Source organism: Stegodyphus dumicola, chromosome 2, assembly GCF_044657685.1.
Source record: "Stegodyphus dumicola isolate Sdum_Otavi_A_Nest chromosome 2, ASM4465768v1".
In the NCBI taxonomy this organism is placed as follows: domain Eukaryota; kingdom Metazoa; phylum Arthropoda; class Arachnida; order Araneae; family Eresidae; genus Stegodyphus; species Stegodyphus dumicola.
Window position 1 is genome coordinate 78534509 of NC_140769.1, and position 18825 is coordinate 78553333.

General features: G+C 31.7%; 2 protein-coding genes across 4 annotated transcripts in view; one reads left to right on the top strand and one right to left on the bottom strand.

The window, feature by feature from the left end:
• LOC118189165 (F-box only protein 27-like) overlaps positions 1-17283 on the bottom strand; it is a 40928-nt gene extending 23645 nt beyond the window's left edge. Inside the window, exons 1-2 of one of the 3 annotated variants that reach the window (XM_035359714.2) lie at positions 16818-17277; positions 146-241 (exon numbers count right to left, since the gene is read on the bottom strand). In XM_035359714.2, coding sequence (XP_035215605.1) covers positions 146-241; positions 16818-17169 — 448 coding nt within the window. In that variant the 5' untranslated portion in view covers positions 17170-17277. Of the gene's footprint in view, positions 1-145; positions 242-16817 lie in introns of all 3 variants that reach the window. The other 2 variants (XM_035359716.2, XM_035359715.2) reach the window with 2 other exon arrangements.
• Positions 17284-17408: 125 nt separating this feature from the next.
• The window catches only part of RnrL (Ribonucleoside diphosphate reductase large subunit), a 219775-nt gene continuing 218358 nt past the window's right edge, over positions 17409-18825 (top strand). The window contains exon 1 of the mRNA XM_085810790.1: positions 17409-17638. The gene's annotated coding sequence lies outside the window, so the exon portion shown is untranslated. The remainder of the gene's footprint in view (positions 17639-18825) is intronic.

Below are 18825 nucleotides of genomic sequence, written 5' to 3' on the forward strand. Positions count from 1 at the left end.
CAAATGTCCTTAAAGCAACAAGTATTTCACAATTTTTAAAACTTGTGTTAATGCTGTAAATAAAAATATTAAACCTCTAACTGGACAAGTTATTTCCTACTTAACTAACTAAATAAATAATAATGGAAATTTAAGAGACACATACCAATTTCTGTAGGAACCGCATCTGCTCCAACTGGAGGGTTTTCAACAATAAAACCATCTCCGCCATTACTAGCTACAACCCAGTTCCTCAAACCATCTGCGTAGGAAGATACATTATGTAAAAAAAATAAATGTGATGATTTCTGGCCAATGAAATTCAAGTTTGGAAAAATAAAGTGAATGCTTATACACCAAAATTATTGCACTTCTTAGCATATATATATATCATACATAATTCTTTCATACATGTGGTTAGGTAGCTTTTGTGGAGGAGGAAACCAATTCACTCTTTAGTGATGGTCTAAAAAACTGATACATAGATGACTGCAGTAAAAATCACATGTGGATAGATCATTAAAACATATTTTTTATTTTAAACAGGAAAAATTCTTTAGAAATGCATTTCTGTTTACATGTGTCCCATAATTTCGATATACAAATTTTACATTTGAGATAATAGAAAAAAGCAAAGAGACATGACTTTCCTAGGCATAGCAAGCAGGCAAAAGTTATATGTAATAACTGCAGTTGTATTTATAGCTTAAAAAGTCTTTGTTTTAATCCTGCGCAGCAAGTGGGCTGAAGAAGCTGCATTGCAAGGAAAGGTTTTGGTTTGGTTTATTAGATTACGGCAAAGCACTCGAGGGCTATCTGCCTTAAGGGAGGGATGCCTTTGGACTTTTTAAGGAAAAAAGGGAAGGGATGTTTTAAGGGAAACTGGCTTGTATACACGTTACACATGGGGAATACCACGAAAATACCCATGCATCCAGCCCGTTCACGGGATTCGAACCTCAGACCGAACTACCAGTGTTCAGCGACCATTGCAGGGAAAGAGCGAATAACATGCTGCAGAGTGATGCAAAATGGTGCAAAGAGAGGGACAGGGCTTGTCTTGCATTAGACAGGGATAGGGCTATTAACAAAAAGCTCTAACTTCACATATGGATTATAACTTCATAAATTTTTAACTTTGACGAATGATATTCTGTTCACTAAAGATTATACTTTATTCCTCAAATTCTAAAATTAATTTACAGCTTTCATGGTGAAAGAATTGTACAGTCAAAAGTCGTTAATTCGGGCACCCATAATCCGGACCTCAAAGCTAAAAACTTTCTGCGCATGCACCGCGTTGACACATGCGTATAGGTGTGCACGTTTTATGTATAACGGATGGTATAAGCTAAAATTATCTAATTATCTATTTCAGTTAATGTTGATGATTGCGTTGTTCCTTAATCTTCGTGTTGGATCCGGCTTATTATTTTTTTGCAGACTGTAAGAGTAATTTTATAAAAGTAAACTTGAACTTTCGATTATGTCAAATAGAATTTCCGATGCTGGAGCTCCCAAAGGATCTACAAAACGAAAGTATGTTTCGATGTCCATCAAACAAAAAGTGGAATTCTGCAAAAAATGCATTAGACATAAAAGACATGAAGAAGGTGACAGAGAGGTTAATGAAAACGAAAAAATTTCGATTGACAGGTTAGTCGGTATTCTTGACACAGCAATTATATGACTTGAACAGCAGAACTTTGTAACTAAACAAGAAATTATGTCTGTTTAATAGAATTAAAGAGAAAGTATTATCACATGAAACAAAGGAACTTAAACAACTTACATTAAAAGAAATGTTTAATAAAGTAAACAAATAAATATTAAGCTTTTTCTTTTTGTAAATTTTGATACCCTTTAGATCATAAATGTTCTTTATTTCATAAATTACGGTTTCATATTATTAATTTTGTAATTTCTGCATGCCATCTTACGAGATTTAAACTGATGATCTATAATCCGGAAAAATTGATAATCCGGAATCGCCGAAGTCCCGACGAGTCCGGATTAACGACTTTTGACTGTAGTACTTTTTATGAATGATTAATTTGAAGACCTTTTCATTCCCCCCTAGAAATAGAATACTACTATTAATAATCCTTACTGAATGTATGTTAAATTTAATTAGACTAGGTTCTTCATGTCTCTCACTTTGTAAAATGCTTATATTTTGCCCCAGTTTGATAGAAACTCTGGAGAAATTTTAATTAATGTTATAGAACAGAGTTGGCCAAACTTCATGTCAGTAAGAGCCGCACGTTTGAATTCAGGAATGTTCGAGAGCCACATGTAGATTTTCTAAAAGGCCACAAGTTCATATTTACATCATTATACAAGTAGTGAAGGAGGTTTTAAATAGAAATAAATCCCTGATAACTTTGTAAAAAGAGTCTAAACTAATTAATTACTTCCTTTTGGACACTGAATAGTTTTAGTTCACAATATTTCATACATATATTTTATATGGATGAGCCGCACAAAATGCCTGCGAGAGCCGTATCAGGCTCGCGAGCTGCACTTTGGCCACCCCTGTTACAGAAAATTTTGTGCTTCAGACAGTAAATTTTCTTTACTGTCATAATGAGTTTTTCTTGTTTATGAATCAAATGTCAGCTTTGATTTTAATATTTTTATTGTTTTCTGTTAAAAACTTCCATATCTTTATTATTTTAGTAGGACTGAATTATGTTTCAAATTGATTTGACAAGACTTAAAATAGAATTCAGATTTAAATTCATGTAAGTATTCTGAACACCTGGTTACTCTGAACTCTCTTCACACTGTTCATAATAAAATATAAAGAGCTGATGCAGTGAAAAAAATATATTCAAACTAATTCAATATATCTTTAATTTTGTCCTGCTTGAACTGCTTTAACTTTTAATGAAAAAAAAAATGCAGTAAATAACAGATAAATAAATAAAAATAAAAATAATGTAGATCTTTTGTGTTTTAAACATACATGTGCCAAACGCTTTTCCCACAAAAGATACGTATGCAGACATTGGGCTGTTGGCCATGGTTAAATTATGTATTACTCTATAGAGGACTTTCTAAGAGTTATTTTTTTATTATCTACAACATTATTTTTTTGTTTTTCAAAATTAAGTTTTCAAAGTAAATCATTCTATTCCATTCAATAATTTAAGAGAAGTTTTTCTTATATTTAGAAAAATTTTATTACAGTTATAATGAGCTCATATTTTCTCGCTGTTAAGCTGCAGCATTTTTTAAAAAATTGTTTTGCATGTGTTATCTTTTACTGGAAAAGATCCCCTATTTTTCATTTTCATTTACTGAACTTATTATTTACTTATAAGAGTCTAATACATTTGTTGCAAAACTACCAGTTTAATATCAGAATACCTAATGTACGCTTACTGTATTTAAAAAATATCATTACCTATTGTAAAACTTAAATCCATTTTCTCTTGCAGTAACTGTTTCTCAATTTAATATCTATTTTTCAACGCTTAAAGACTTGTAGTGAAAGAAACAAGTTCAATTAAATAACAAAAATTTTAATTTTATATAAAAATTTAATAAAAAATGCAACAGTAATTACATGAATAATCCTCAAACAATCTTAACAGTATTGTTTTATATTATTACACACAGGAGTGAGCTATAGGAGGGTATAGTAACTCCTTTGCTAATTTGTATTCAGTTCGCAAGCTTTGTTCTTTCCCATCAGCGGCTGAGTGGCAAAAATTCGCCGAACACTGGCAGTTCAGTCCTGAGTTTGAATCCCAGCAACAGGCTGACTGCATGGAGATTTTTGTGGTTTTCCCCTTTTTTTTTCTTAGAAAGTGCTCTATGAAGCTATCCCTCCCCCTTTAGGCAGATAGCCCACAAGTTCTTTGCCATAATTAAATAACTCAAACGAAGCCCCTTGTTCTCTTTGTTTGTAGCTAGAAAGTATTGCTGCTGAATGTATACACATGTCTACATAATTAATAGTTTGAACCCACATGGATCTCGTGAAAACTATGTAATTGCAATTTGTTCTGAACTTTAATTCAAAGAAAACGGGAAGTTGCAATCAAACTCCAATTTTTTTTTACATTTACTTTGGCACTCCCTAGCTCGTTTTCATTCAATGTTACAATTAGAAGATTAAATAGGAAACATTAATGAAATAAATCATTTTGGATCATTCATCATCCTGCAAATCAGCAATTTATTTATGTGATCAGGTCACATACGTTCATATTATTCATAACTTATTTAATACACTGAATTTATCTCACAAAAAAAAAAAAAAAAAAAAAAAGTTTTCATTACACTCATCTGTTGTTTTTACATTTTCACTCAACCATGCAAGTCATATTAACTATAAATAGCACTGTGTGCATTACCATTTATTATAAAAACCTACTTCAAATAGAAAAGAAGGGGGGAATGAGTTTATTTTTCTGTAAATGAAATAAATATGCAACTATTCTATCATTCTTGTATAATTTCATACATTTATTTAAGTTTAAAAATCTAACAACTGGCTGCTTTCATTCAGGAAATGCAAATGCACATTAAATTCACATAAGTTAGGTGCAATCTACAACTAATTTCCAATTTACTACTTTTTTTACAAACATACAGTAAGTATCCTCTTATTTAATAACAAGCTAGACGTTCTGAAAAATTATATAAATTTGTCTGATTGTGATCAGGCATGATACATATGTTGCTTCTCTTTAAGCTCTAAATACACTTGGATTCTTTATTCCCAAGTTTTAATTCTTCATCCTTTCAGTTGTATTACCACTGTTGCATCCAGGGATGAAAGAGGTTCCATTATATCCCTCATTCATAATGACAATTGATATCAAATCAATATTTCCACTTTTACTGACTATGTAAAGTACTATGCTAAAGTGAAAGAGTAATGACTGCAATGCCCTATATCAATAATGCGACAGACAGTGGACCATTTGGGGGAAAAGTGGTAATATGAGTTTCACCTTCTTCTTATACTCTGTGGTTTAATAAGTCTGTTTCACATTTTATATATATTTATATATATATATAATAATGTTAGCTTGATTTCAATTATTAGAAATACATGAAGTTTATGAAACAAAAAGACTAATTACTTTTATTGTAAAAAAACTATATATATTACATAAATACATATTCTACATTTCAGCTGTATACAAGGTGTGACACACACACACACACACAAAACGAGGCATCCAATAAATCATTCTACTCACACAATCAGTTCTCCGTGACATTATCACCTTCAAAGTAGTTCCCTTCAGCATTCACACACTTCTGCATTTGGTGCTGCCACTGCTGGTAACAGTTCTGGAACAAGGTTTTGAAGGCCTTTCAGGAGATTCTCCCTTTTTGCCTGAACCTCTTCAGCTGAGGTAAAATGGGTTCCCTTTATTTTTATTAGATTTAACTCCAGGAAATAAAAAGAAGTTGCATGGAGCCAAATCAGGTGAATAAGGAGGATTCCCCATCACAGTTATGTTTTTGCTGGTCAGAAACTGCTTGACAGATAGAGCCATGTGAGCAGGTATATTGTGCTGGTGCATCAGCCATCCATCATTTCACAACTGTGGCCTTTTTTTCCTAATTTTTCACGAAGTCTTTTTAGTACTTCAGTGTAGTAGTGTTGATTAACAGTGGAAACCCATTCAACCATGATGAATGTGCTGGGTGCCTAACGGAGAGAAAAGCACGTTCATCATCTTCCACACTGACCCTTCCCCTCCCTCCAGAAAACCGCTTATGCCATTCAAACACATGTGCATGAGACAAAGTTTCACCTCCATTAAACCTCAGATAACATTTTAAACGTTTCCTTCGCGGCTGATTTCTTAAGTTTCACAAAAAGTTTGATGTTGATTTGCTGTTCGGTTTTTACATTAGATATTTTCCCAGCAGAATGCACTTGCACGTGTTCACTCAATGACACAGTACTCCCCACTGGCATGGTCAGTTAAGTCGAAACTAGCCGCATGGATAGAGGTGATGTGTGGCATGACATCATCGAAACAGTTGTTGCCAACTCCACTCTCTTTTCAAGCTACACAGTATCCTTTTTTTGTTTGTTTGTTTGTGTGTGTGTGTGTCACACCTCATATTTATTCTAAAAGATAATCAGTAAACGTAGTTACAAATAGGTTTCTGTTTTTGTCATGGTGGAAGTTCTTCTGCGATTGCTTTGAGAAGGAATTTGAAGCGTTGTTTCTTTAGCTATTTTGCAGCATTCCTTCACAAATTTCACCTCTTTCTTTTATTATATAAAAAGCCTACAAGTACAAATTTTAAAATTGAGTTTGAGACAAAAAATAATCACAACTTTTCTATAATAACCATTGGAAATTGAATACTTGCTATGTGTATGATTGCCTGAATTACTGTTACAAGAGTTCGATGTATTTTTAATTTTAGGCGATTTCTACTAAGGTGGTTGCAATAATACATAAGTACCTAATTTTTCAATTACAAAAAAGATTGATGCAGTTGTATAAACTCATGAGTATTTTTTTTTTTTTTTCCATCTTTTGTTAGAATAAAATTTTTATGTCAAAATGCTACTATTCATATACTGTAAAATAGCATTAGTGATACTCAATACTATTTACTGAAAGAAAAAATAAATTCACAGCATACATAAAATGTATCTGAACACTGAATTAGGTTAATCTTTGGATTAATTTTTTTCTCAACAATCTGCTAGCCGAATTATGCTTATGCTAGAACTTTTATGGAACAAAAATGCTTAATCATGATGAAGATTACGTGCGAAATTGGGAGAAAGCGCAGAATCGCAAACTGCTTGCCGCGTTTTTAGAAATTGCACATACATGGTATCCACATACACGTCGACCTATTTTCACTTAAAAAAACATCCCAAAATTGCACAAAAATGGCATTGCGCACACTCTTGACTTTATCCATGTACACTGCTGAAGTCCTAGCTAGTAACATTTATCGCCTTACCAAAACGTCGCCAAACTACCTGTTACCATATTCCAAAGATTAGCCCTGAATTAAACTAAAACTGAATATTTAGGAGAATACAGAAAAAATTTTGGTGCAAATTGAAAGGGGAAGGGGATTTAAAATATTAAAGAAATAGCAAAAATGATCCATGATGAAACACTGATTGACTTCTCATTTATGAATGTATGTGTTTATTTTTTAATTAAAATTTTGAAATGCTTTTAGTTTGATCAGTGTAATGCAATAAACTGAAAACTGTATGCTCCCAAAATTCACATCTCATAAAAGACTTTTAAGGATTAAACCAGGGTTTCTTAAACTGTGAGTCGCCAAAAATTTTAGCAGTTTTGATATTTCTTTATTATAATAATTTTACAATTACCAAATGTTTTAATACAACGTATCTGAAAATAGATAATGATAAGACAATACAGACAAAGAAAAAAACGAAAACATTTTGACGCATACTTTTTATAATATAAAGGTTCATTTTCCTTGCTTTGCACGTGACGCTGTCATTCATCCGTTACTTATTTAAAATTTTCACACTGTTCTATGCCTTAAAATAAGAAATTAAAAAGTTAATGGCCTAAATCTGCAATAGTATATTACAGTACAAGTGAAAAAATTGACAGTTTCACTCACGCATATGTCGGATTTGCACAATACTTATGGGGTCCCACAAAACTTTTTTAAATATTAAAGGGTCGTGGGGGAGGTCACGACTGAAAAAGTTTAAGAAACCCTGGATTAAATGATAAATATTTGTTGAGGGCAAATAATAAAGATATCAAAGTTTGGTTATGTATGCATGTCTGATAGGAAACAAGTACAGGTGAAGTTATCCAAGCAAAGGCACTGAGATAAAAATTTAAGAATTTTCGTAATGTATGAAAAAGTAAAGCTATGGGGAGCTGTTTTTCATATTTGAAAAGTACGTTAGGAAAGGAGTTCACTGCATATGAGCTCTCTTCCTAATACTAAGAGTTCATTGCAACAGTAAACACATTAAATTTCATTTTATAGAGTACAGATGAAAGAGAAATGGATGAGAGATATATATTTCACTATGTTCTTCAGGATAACAGAAAAAGTCTGACACGACTGTTCTGACTGAATAAAGAATTCCAGTGATTATGTAAATTTCCTCTTCTTGTTGGATTGAATTTTATTTTAGGAAAGATTATAGGGTATTTTTCCGTTTTGCTGGCACAGGCGATAAAGTCGCTAGTAATGGTACAATTGATGCGAAAGAGAGATAACTTTTTACACTTCACTTTCAAATGGTACAATTGATGCGAAAGAGAGGTAACTTTTTACACTTCCTCGCTGGTAACTTTTTACACTTCACTTTCAAAATAAGTCACAGCCATTTCTTATCAGATTGTTTGTTTCTTTCAAAACTGGCATACAATTACATAGAATTTTTACTAGATAGTTAAATTTTATGCCCTAAGACCATTTGCAGTAATTAAGTCAATTAGCATGCAATCATACGGCTCACCCGGAGGTCAAAACATAGAAAAGGCAAGGTCAATGGTTAAATTCATCAATTCTAATGAGAATGCACTAGCAAAATAAAGCACTGTGGTTTTATATAATTTATAGGTAAGCTATTCGTACGAATTATTGCATTTAAACTTATATTCTAAATTAAGATTTAACTTGAAATTAATGTAGATAATTATTGAGAGAATTAGATTTTTGTAACGTAGTTTACGCGAGATGAGATCACTTTACGTGAGATTGGGGTCAAGTGATATGAACTGGCGAATCAGGATGTTGAACCATGAAAGCATAGTAAATTCTTAAATTAACATCTTTTTACAAATTTATTATCTTTATTTGTTGGCTTTTTACAAAATTTTAAACAATATTAAAATGCTTATGTCTTCAAAATAAAAAATTCTTAGAACTAACATTCATTAACATTTTTTATTTGTGTATATTGTATGTTGTAGCCAATAAAGTCTGCTTGGTGAGATTTGTGCCGACGAAATGGAAAAGTACCGATTATAGTTTTGGTTGGCTTGGTTTATTACATTATGGCAAAGCACTCGAGAGTTGCCTGCCTAAGGGATGCCTTCACAGATGATTTTCTCAAGAAACTGATTTGTATAAATTAAATATGGAGAGAACAATGAAAACATCAGCCCTTTTGCTGCAATTCTAACCATAGAACAAACTATCAGAGTTTGATGATTTGGTAAAAGTATATTTTATGGTACCCCTTGGCACAAAAATTGCCACTATTCAAGCCAAAAGAACAAGTCAAAGAATTGCAGAAACTCAATATCCATGTACACATCGACCTATTTTCACTTAAAAAAAGATCCAAGAATTGCACAAAAATGGCATTGTGCACTCCCTTGACTTTATCCATGTACACATCGACCTATTTTCACTTAAAAAACATCAGAGAATAGCACAAACTATGCTTTACACACTCCCTTAAGTTTGTCCATATACACATCGATATATTTTCACTTAAAAAGTCAAAGAAGCACCCAAATCTACAGTAGAGGGGAAAAAATACATAATCTCAATAAGCTAAATTTTAAACCAAACAATAAAATAACACAAAAAAAAGGAAAAACCTGCTATGTATTTTAGCACTACACAAAGCAAATATCTCTTTACCTTATTTAGAAATTCGTTTGTCTTCAGTCTGTGGCACACAAAATTCCTTAACAGCATCCAAAAACTTCCTAAAATTATCTGAACTACAATCCATATATCGCCGTCGCCACAGAAATTCACAAAAATAAGAGTAAAAAATATACTACGTAGTTCCGGACTATGGCTACTAAGTAAACCTTCGTTTACACACCAGTCAATTAATGCACTTTTCCCCTTTCATTCCAAATCGTACAGAAACTTCAAATTAATCCTACTACATTCAGCCATTGTACCGTCTAAGCAATGAAACAAGCAATGTACTTCCTAAGCAACACACACTACAAAAGCCCTTGCAAAACATCCCATGATTCAAAATTTCCCAGAATAATGCAAACGATTATGTAATTATAGGGTTTCCATACCATTCAACTAATCAGGTTACCATTAATGATACAACTTGGCGATAAAAGAAACAACTTCGCGATAATACAAGGAGTAACTTAACTCCGATGATTTTACTGCTCGGTTGCTGGTATTCCAGGAAAGAATTATAGCATTCAATATGCTAATCTTAATACGTTGACAACAATTCATTACATGGATTAAGGAACTTTGACTCTACCAACTGAGATCTCCATAGCCATTAAAAAGCTTTAGAAAATGTCTATTTAACCAGTGCTTTCAAACAACTTGGCAGCAACATAACCAACTGCATCCACTCCCACTCATTATTATATTGATGTGATTACGAATACAGATAACAATAAAATGCACTACAAACACGTCCTCATTACTTTATTTGGTACAACTCTGACATACGCCCTAATTTCACCAAATGTGGCGACATGTGTTCTGTGCTGGTTTTTGGCCCAATTGCATGTTATATGGCAACCCTGTTGATGTTGAAAAATATTTCGTTGGAGCTTGTTGGTTCGCGTCTCTGTCTCAGAAGATAGGGGGGAAAGATAAAATGGTGGAAGTTATTGAATTGAAGTTCGGCAAAAGGAAATATCATTGTTGCCATCCTGTTGAGGGGCAGTGGGTATTTGGAGGGAGTGGAAAGGGGGTCTGGGAGATTATTTTTAGTGGCTGTGCATGATAGAAGTAGAGATTTGTGAATCATAGTATGAATTTTTTGGATAGTGTGTCTGGCTGTCATATAAATACGATAGTGATTACTTGGCGGCATGTTAAAGGCAATATGAAATTGGTATTTCTGCTGTTCAAAAAATCATTAATTCATGGTAAGTGCCTTTTATTTTATTCTTGTTCTTATTTTGTAGAATGTTACGTTCATTGTTTTTTTAGTATGAATTTCTGTCGTTATTGTTGTTATTTTAATTGTTTGAAATTTATTTTAGTTTATTTTGTTGATTAGTGCGTAGTGTCTAGATTGTGCAATTCATAGATGTTTTTTAAAGTTGAAACAGAAAGCTGTGTATATGGTATTCTTTGAAATTTATTGTTGTTATGTTAATTTATTAAAGCGAGGTGTGAGTACTTCGTAGATTCGTTCGTTGCCTAAATTGTGCAATTCGTAGATTTTTTTTTAAAGTTTAAACAGAATGTTGTGTACATGGTATTCTTTGACATTTATTGTTGTAATGTTAATTTCTTAAAGCGAGGTATGAGTAGTTCGTAGATTTGTTCATTGCCTAAATTGTGCAATTCGTAGATGTTTTTTAAAGTTGAAACAGAAGGCTGTGTACGTGGTATTCTTTGACATTTATTGTTGTTATGTTAAATTTATTAAAGCGAGGTGCGCGCAGTTCGTAGATTCCTTCGCTGCCTATATTTTGCAATTCGTACATGTTTTTTTAAGGTTAAAACATATCGCTGTGTATATGGATTCTAGTCAAATATTTTTGGTTAGAAACTTTACATTTTTGCTATCTAAATTTTTTGTTTTTGTTTGTTTTTGTTTTGTTTTTAGCTTAAATTGTGTGTTCAAAACATGATTTTTGCATGCGTGAAAACCACGTTTTTGGAGACATTTTAGGCTTAAAGTTCGAAATATAGACAAAAAATTTAGATAGTAATATGGCAGCGTGGAGTTTCTTGCAAAAGATGTTTGGCGAGAAATTTGGCGACTTGAGGGTGCATATCAGAGTAGTTCCCTTTATTTAATAATTTTATTTTTAATCAACCGTAAAATCATTTACTTCAAATAAAGTGAAAATTTAACATGTCTACACTTTTCAATAAAGAAACAGGCAAGATTAAAAAAAAAATTTAATCAATTTTCTGCCCAGGTTTTATATTTTTTAGTCATTCATGAAGATGGAAATTTTTTTTTCGGAATTGGTCCACAGTTGATCGATCTAGACCCATGTGATTGATCATGACCACGTGACCTGCGTGATTGATACAGTTTCACTTAAATGATAAACAAAACCTTTGGTGTATTCAGAGCAATTTGAAATAACTAGCAGAGAAATAACTAGCACTAATATATATATAATAAAGAATACACTATATAAAGAATAAGATAAGAATAAAAATATAGATAGATAATACATAAAACATAATTCTAACTTTAATCTGCAATACCTTATACATATTATAAGCTTCGTTATTTATTTATTTTACATTTCTACTTTAAAAATAGTAACATGCTCATAATTAATTTCTCTGAACTACATCATTTCAAAATTAATCTTTGTCATATGATTCTCAATTACACTCATGATACATATACTTATAAAACAACAGATGTTAAATTTTGTTAACCAAATCTAAAAATAACCAACAGACCTGCTAGTTTGTTTTCTTCTGCTGTTCTTTCGTCAAATATATTATAAAACTATGAAAAGTACGGATATAGTTATTTAAACTTCTATTACCATACAGATCATGGTAAAAGTTTACAATTAGGTGCCCCTTGTTTTTTGGCGATTCTTTTTTGACGCCAAGATAATGGACAGGAAGGCACAATTTCAAGATGGCCGCTACATAAAACCAAAATAAAAAGTCAAAGAATTGCACAAACTCTGTGTCCATGTAAACATCGATCTATTTTCACTTTAAAAAACATCCCAGAACTGCACAAACTAGGCATTGCGCACTGCCTTAAATTTGTCCATGTACATATCAAACTATTTTCATTTAAAAAAAAATCAGGAAGCTAAAACAAAGTTAAAACTATCATGGTAACCATAAATGAGGTTTCATCGCCAAAATTAAAAAAAAAAAAAAAAAAAAAAAAATTATTGCTAATCGAAGGGGCATCCAATTCTACACTAGAGCCCAGATCATCACCAAATTACTTATTAATATATTCCAAATATAAACAAAGTTTAGTAATTCAGGGCTGTTGGCCATCCCTATGATTGCCACCCCCAAAACTTAAAAACATTTTCAATGATTAATAAAATTTTTATTTCATATTCACTAAGTACTTATACATACGACAAATTGTATAGCTCTAGTTTGGGTGCGCTTTCGATTTGCGACAAGTTTTGGCGATGAGGCCCCATTTCTGGTTACCATGATAGTTTTAACTTTGTTTAACCCTCCTGATTTTTTTAAGTGAAAATAGATTGATGTGTATATGGACAAAGTTAAGGCAGTGTGCAATGCCTAGTTTGTGCAATTATCTGATGTTTTTTTAAGTGAAAATAGATCAGTGTGTACCCGGACATCGAGTTTATGCAATTCTTTGACTTTTTATTTTGGTTTTGTGTAGTGGCTATCTCGAAATTGTGACTTCCTGGCACTGATCTTGGCCTCAAAAAAGAATCGCAATAAAAAAAAAAAAAAAAAGGAGGCACCCAATTGTAAACTTTTGTATAAAAAGTACGGCTAAATTGCAGAATCGACCACTTATTTGTTTGGTGCTTTTTACAAGAGTAAGAAGAATTGGATTTTTGTCAATTTTCTTTGACTTTTTAAAAGAAAATAGATTGATGTGTACATGGATAAAGTCAAAAGTGTGCGCAATGCCTTTTTTGTGCAATTCTGGAATTTTTTTTAAGTGAAAATAGGTCGACGTGTACATGGATACTGCGTATGTGCAATTCTTAAAAACGTGCCAAGCAGTGGGCGAATCGCACTTTTACCAAAAGTACTTACACATGACGAGTACTTACAACGAATTTAAAATATTTAGTCGTGATATCGCGAGAGTCCGGACGCCCCTGATTTTCGCAGCTTACTTCTACGCGCTGCACCCCCGCTAAGAATGTCCCTGTAGTAATTTAATTTTTTGCGTTATATATATATCATTTTGACAATCTGTAACCTCTTTAATGGATACTGAGAGGTAAAGAAAACTTAAAGACAGCCCTAAGCGACAAAAGTTTTGGCTACATTACTGTACCCAGAACGTTAATCCTTGTAAAGGTTTTCTACAATGCACATGTTGCAAAATTCCAAAGCAACTGCAAAGCTAACTCGAAAGTCCTAGTATATGGTGCAGCCTTGGCGCAATTTTGAAAATTATCGTCAACACCAAAAATGATACAAAGAAGGTCTATGTACATACTATACACTATATACATAGTATATACTATGTATAACTATATATATTCTTTGAATGGCCCGTTTATATCGTATATGTCCCGTTTTTACTGCTCATCATAAAGTCGCCAAAAGTAGTCAAATCCCATGTGCACCGGATACTAGGATTAGACCGCTAACTCTATTACGGAACAGCTTTAATATTGGTCCTTTTGGCGATTTTTTTATTTGGCGACAAACTTCGGTCGCCAAGGTAGACCCGGTTTTGAAGATCGGAAAAAAATGGTGGACTGTCAACAAAACCCGATCTAGACTAAATAACAATCCTAAAAAATAAGCTCTTAATCAGAATAAACAGTCTTTCTCTAATTTTCAATATTTCAAGTACTGCTATGGATAAATTCTTGAAACACTACTGTAAATGAATTTATGACAATTATTATGTTATGAGTAATGAAATTTACAAAATGTTAATATTTTTAATTACAAAATATAATGTATTAAACATTAATATTTTAAGTAGTTAGTTCATATTTATATTCTTTTATATTAGTACTTAGCTAATATTTTAAATTTACAAAAGGTTAATTTTTATGTTTATGAATACTGAAATTTACAAAAGGTTAATTTTTATGTTTATGAATAATGAAATTTACAAAAGGTTAAAAAATGCATTTCAAACTAGTATATGTTACTTTAGTTTCTTAGATGCTGTTATTAAAAGAAAATAAAAAAATATTTCAAACTGAAGGAAATCAAATTCAATTATAATGGGCAAGTTTTGTACCAGTGTTAGAAATATTTTTTATGATTAAATTTTGTAAATGGTAAAAATATTAAGAAGTGCGTATTTTTTAATCCCTCAATTTATTACAAGTAATTTATGATTATAATTTAAAAGCTAAAATTAAATTATCATAATGAGTAAATTTTGTACCAATGGTACTAATACAACAATCATCGTAAATGATAATTTCTGTGAAAAATTCGAACAGTCATTGGAATCCACTAGTGGTGGAGTGATAGCCACTGAACAGTGGTAGTTCAGGCTGGCTATATGGGAGTTTTAGTAGTTTTCCGTAGATGTAATATGAATCTGAGCCAGTTTCTCTGAAAAAGTACTTTATGAAGGCATCCTTCTTCTGCTAGCCAGCATATGTATTTATTTTCTATTCATAATTCTCTCTTATTTTCTTATTTCTTAATTCTAAATCTTACTTCTGAAGAGAAGAAGTGTTGCATCTATAGGTCGAAAAATACGGTCAATATATTTGCAAAATCCTGTCAGTTTTGGAAAGCATTTAAATAAACTAAATACAAAAATGCATTACACTATTTCATGTACTGAATAATTAATCAGGGAACAAAGTATATTGTAACGTTCCTTTATTTTGTAACCAGAGTTATTTTATGCTTGGGATCTTTACTGTCAATTTCCTCCATCCGTTTTCTCACCAGAATCCAAATGAAGTTTTTATTTTGTAAAACAAACTGTGTTTTGCCTTTTGAGGCCACATTAATAGGTTGCTAGATAAGAAAAGATTTGTAGTCTTCAGCCTTGCATTATAATTGCTGATAGTTGAATTCCATGCCAGTTAAGTTTTTAACCAACTTTGCATTAAATTGATTTGTGCAGCCTTTGGGCTACAAATTTATTTGAATTTAAATTTTACATTTGAACTTAATTGTTATCATGCCACAAGTGGTTGACTGAGTCATAAGCACAAAGTGTGCCTTCTGTTCTGTACATCTAAACTTTATAATAAAATAAAAGTATATCTTAACTTAATAAGAATATATCTAAACTTTATGATAATAACATTTAAAGACATTAAAATCAGTATCTAAGTGCTTCCCATGTAGTCAAATTTTTATATATAAATTGTACTCTTACTTTTATTATAGAGTTTTTATTACAAAAAATTCAGATTTCTGTTAGATAAAATGTTTAAGTAATGTAGAAAATTTGCATAAAATTTAAAATAAAAAGTCAACTGTTATGTCAACATACTATTAATAAAAGTAATAATACTCAGTGAAGGTTATTCACATACAGCTGTTAGGTTGTAAGATTTACAAAATTTGAGAACTCTAAATTATAAGCAATATATTCCATAATCTAAGCAACATTATATTTTTTATAGTCAGACAAATTATGAAAATGTTATAAAAGCAATAATGAAACCTGATTTTGGTCTTGATTTGAACCTATGAATTCATGCAATTACACATACCTTTAGTTCTAATATGAGGTAAATAAGTATTTTTAGACCATGGTAATTTTGATCTCCTTAGCAAAGGAAACACCAAGAGTTTACCTCATGCTACTGAAAATGTGTTTTTTTTTTCCTTGGGGGGGGGGTGGAGTTTATAAGAATATGCAGAGTTGACATATGAAAAAATGTCAAGACTCATGTGATGTAATATTAAAAGCACTAGTTTTAACTATCAAAAATTTGGCTTTTTTAAAAAAAATTTAAATGTTGTGCTTTCCTAACACAAAAGTAACTTTAAGAAAAACACACAATTTATCTTTCCTGCCATCAAAGCTCTGATACCTATCAAATTCGTTAAAGTTACGTGGACAGAAATGGCGGCATGTTTGAAGCTCAGTATTTAAGGTTACCAAGGTTATCATAATTTTTCATTTATCGCTCCAAAATGTCGCCAAACAAATTTCTCGCCAAAAAGGACTAATACTAAAGCTGTGCCTCTATTACTTCCGAAATAAATTCGAATTTTAAAAAAATAAAGAAATCATTAATTTAAAATGAGATAACAATAATCCTATATACCTTCCCCGCAAGGATTTCTAATTAAATTTCTTCCATACGGATTGAACAAGTAAATTAATTGGTAATAATGTACTGGAAGATTTCGAAGTTTAAGTGAAGGAACCGTTTTTCTCTCTCGTTCACATTTGATTTTCCACACACCGTGACCATCTATTATATCTCTCCACTGCTTGCAAACTGATCTGCAATTCTGTATTAGATCTTGATGTGGCACAAACGATAAAACATCTACCAACAAATCATCAGGAATTGAAAACTCTTCACAACTTTCAAACGATGAATACTCTTCCCTCGCACATTTCTGTTGCAACTGCTCAGAGCAAGAATTCATTTTCGATGCTTTCGCACCCATCACGAATTCAGAATATCACAACAATTCGAAATCGAAACAAACAGTTTGGTGCATTTCATAACAACACCATTTTGCCCGAAGCATTGTTAGCCGCCCGTCCGTTACGAACTCGGTCGCCGCTTTTTCGGATGGCCAAGAGTCTCCTTTCCCCATCGATGACGACTAGCTGATAGCTTTGCACTTTGTAATCGATTACGAAGTCTCGATACTCTGTTTACGTTTTAGGCGGAATTATGGAAATTTTGCGGAACGGAAAAGGGCCTTCACCTTCATATTTTATTTTATTTATTTATTTTTTTGCGGTATACGAGACTGGGCGCAATGCGAATAAATCTGTATGATACACAGAAACTTGCTCATATTGCTGATACAATGATCAAGAGTATTGATATGTTTAGTTCATTTCTGTTGTTAAAATAAAAAACCGCAATTGTGCATGTAATGAGTGTAAACAATAATGAAAATTTAGGTATGTCTGTATTGTTGACTAAGTAGTAATAATGCCTGATTGTAAAATATATATTAGACTACTGATTGTATATGTACGATTTAAAGTAATAATTACGTTGGGTAGAACACAGCAAAAGAATCACTGAATTTTTATTTATTTGAATGACCCATAATTTTTGTTTTGTTCATAGGGATATATCTTTTTTAGGTGATATATCTATTTTAATATATTGTGTACTTAATTGTGTGTGCATATATATACGAATAAACGGGCCTTAAAACTTGGGTTGATTTAGTAAAAAAATTAAATATAGTATAATGTGTTATTATAAACATTATAATACTATACCACACAAGCACTTTCTTATATATGTAATATAATCTTAGAGAAATACCAACTGAATCCTTCTTTGAATATCTATAATATTTTCTGACTGTGTTGTTTCATATACAATGATCAAGCAAAGACAGCGTTAAAATTTTGCTCCGAACAGCTGAGATGCGTGTCTGAAATTTTGTACTAAACAGCACAAACTTATGTCTGGAGGTAAGAAATTTATAAATTTTGTTTTGTCTACGATTTTCATTTCTCTACATCGAAAAATTATACTGGTGTGGGGGCACCACTTCACTTAACATTTGATTTCAAGTGGCATCTGATGTTTTATGTCAATAAAAATATGACAGTTCATCCTAATTTTAATCTCTTCTTTATTGTTAGCTTTTAAGAAATTTGCTTCTTATTTGCATTTTGTTCTCTTTCTGTCAGTAGATGATATTAAGGATTTGGTTTTTATTATTTAACCATACTCTCCAATTTCTTTCTGTTGCTTCTCATGTAGGCACATGTTTCTTTTTCATTCTTGCAGCAGATATTAAGATGTGTAGTGCTTCAAGTGAACTAATATTTTGTGGATTTTTGTTTGCTATTGATTTCTTTTTAAATTATAATCCTGCTTAGTGTTAAGATTTATGCGCTGTTTATATCTGGTAATTAATAATAAAAAAACTATGTATTTTCATCATTTTGTGTACATTTTAACCATACAATTATTTTTGTATGCGAATAAATTTGTATTTATTGACTTTTCTTTACACCCAATTATCCCTAAAGTATATATGCTATGCTGAATGCATTATTTCAGATTCAAAATGTATACACAGAGAGATGCATATCACACTATGATGATAACAAAAGTGGTAATT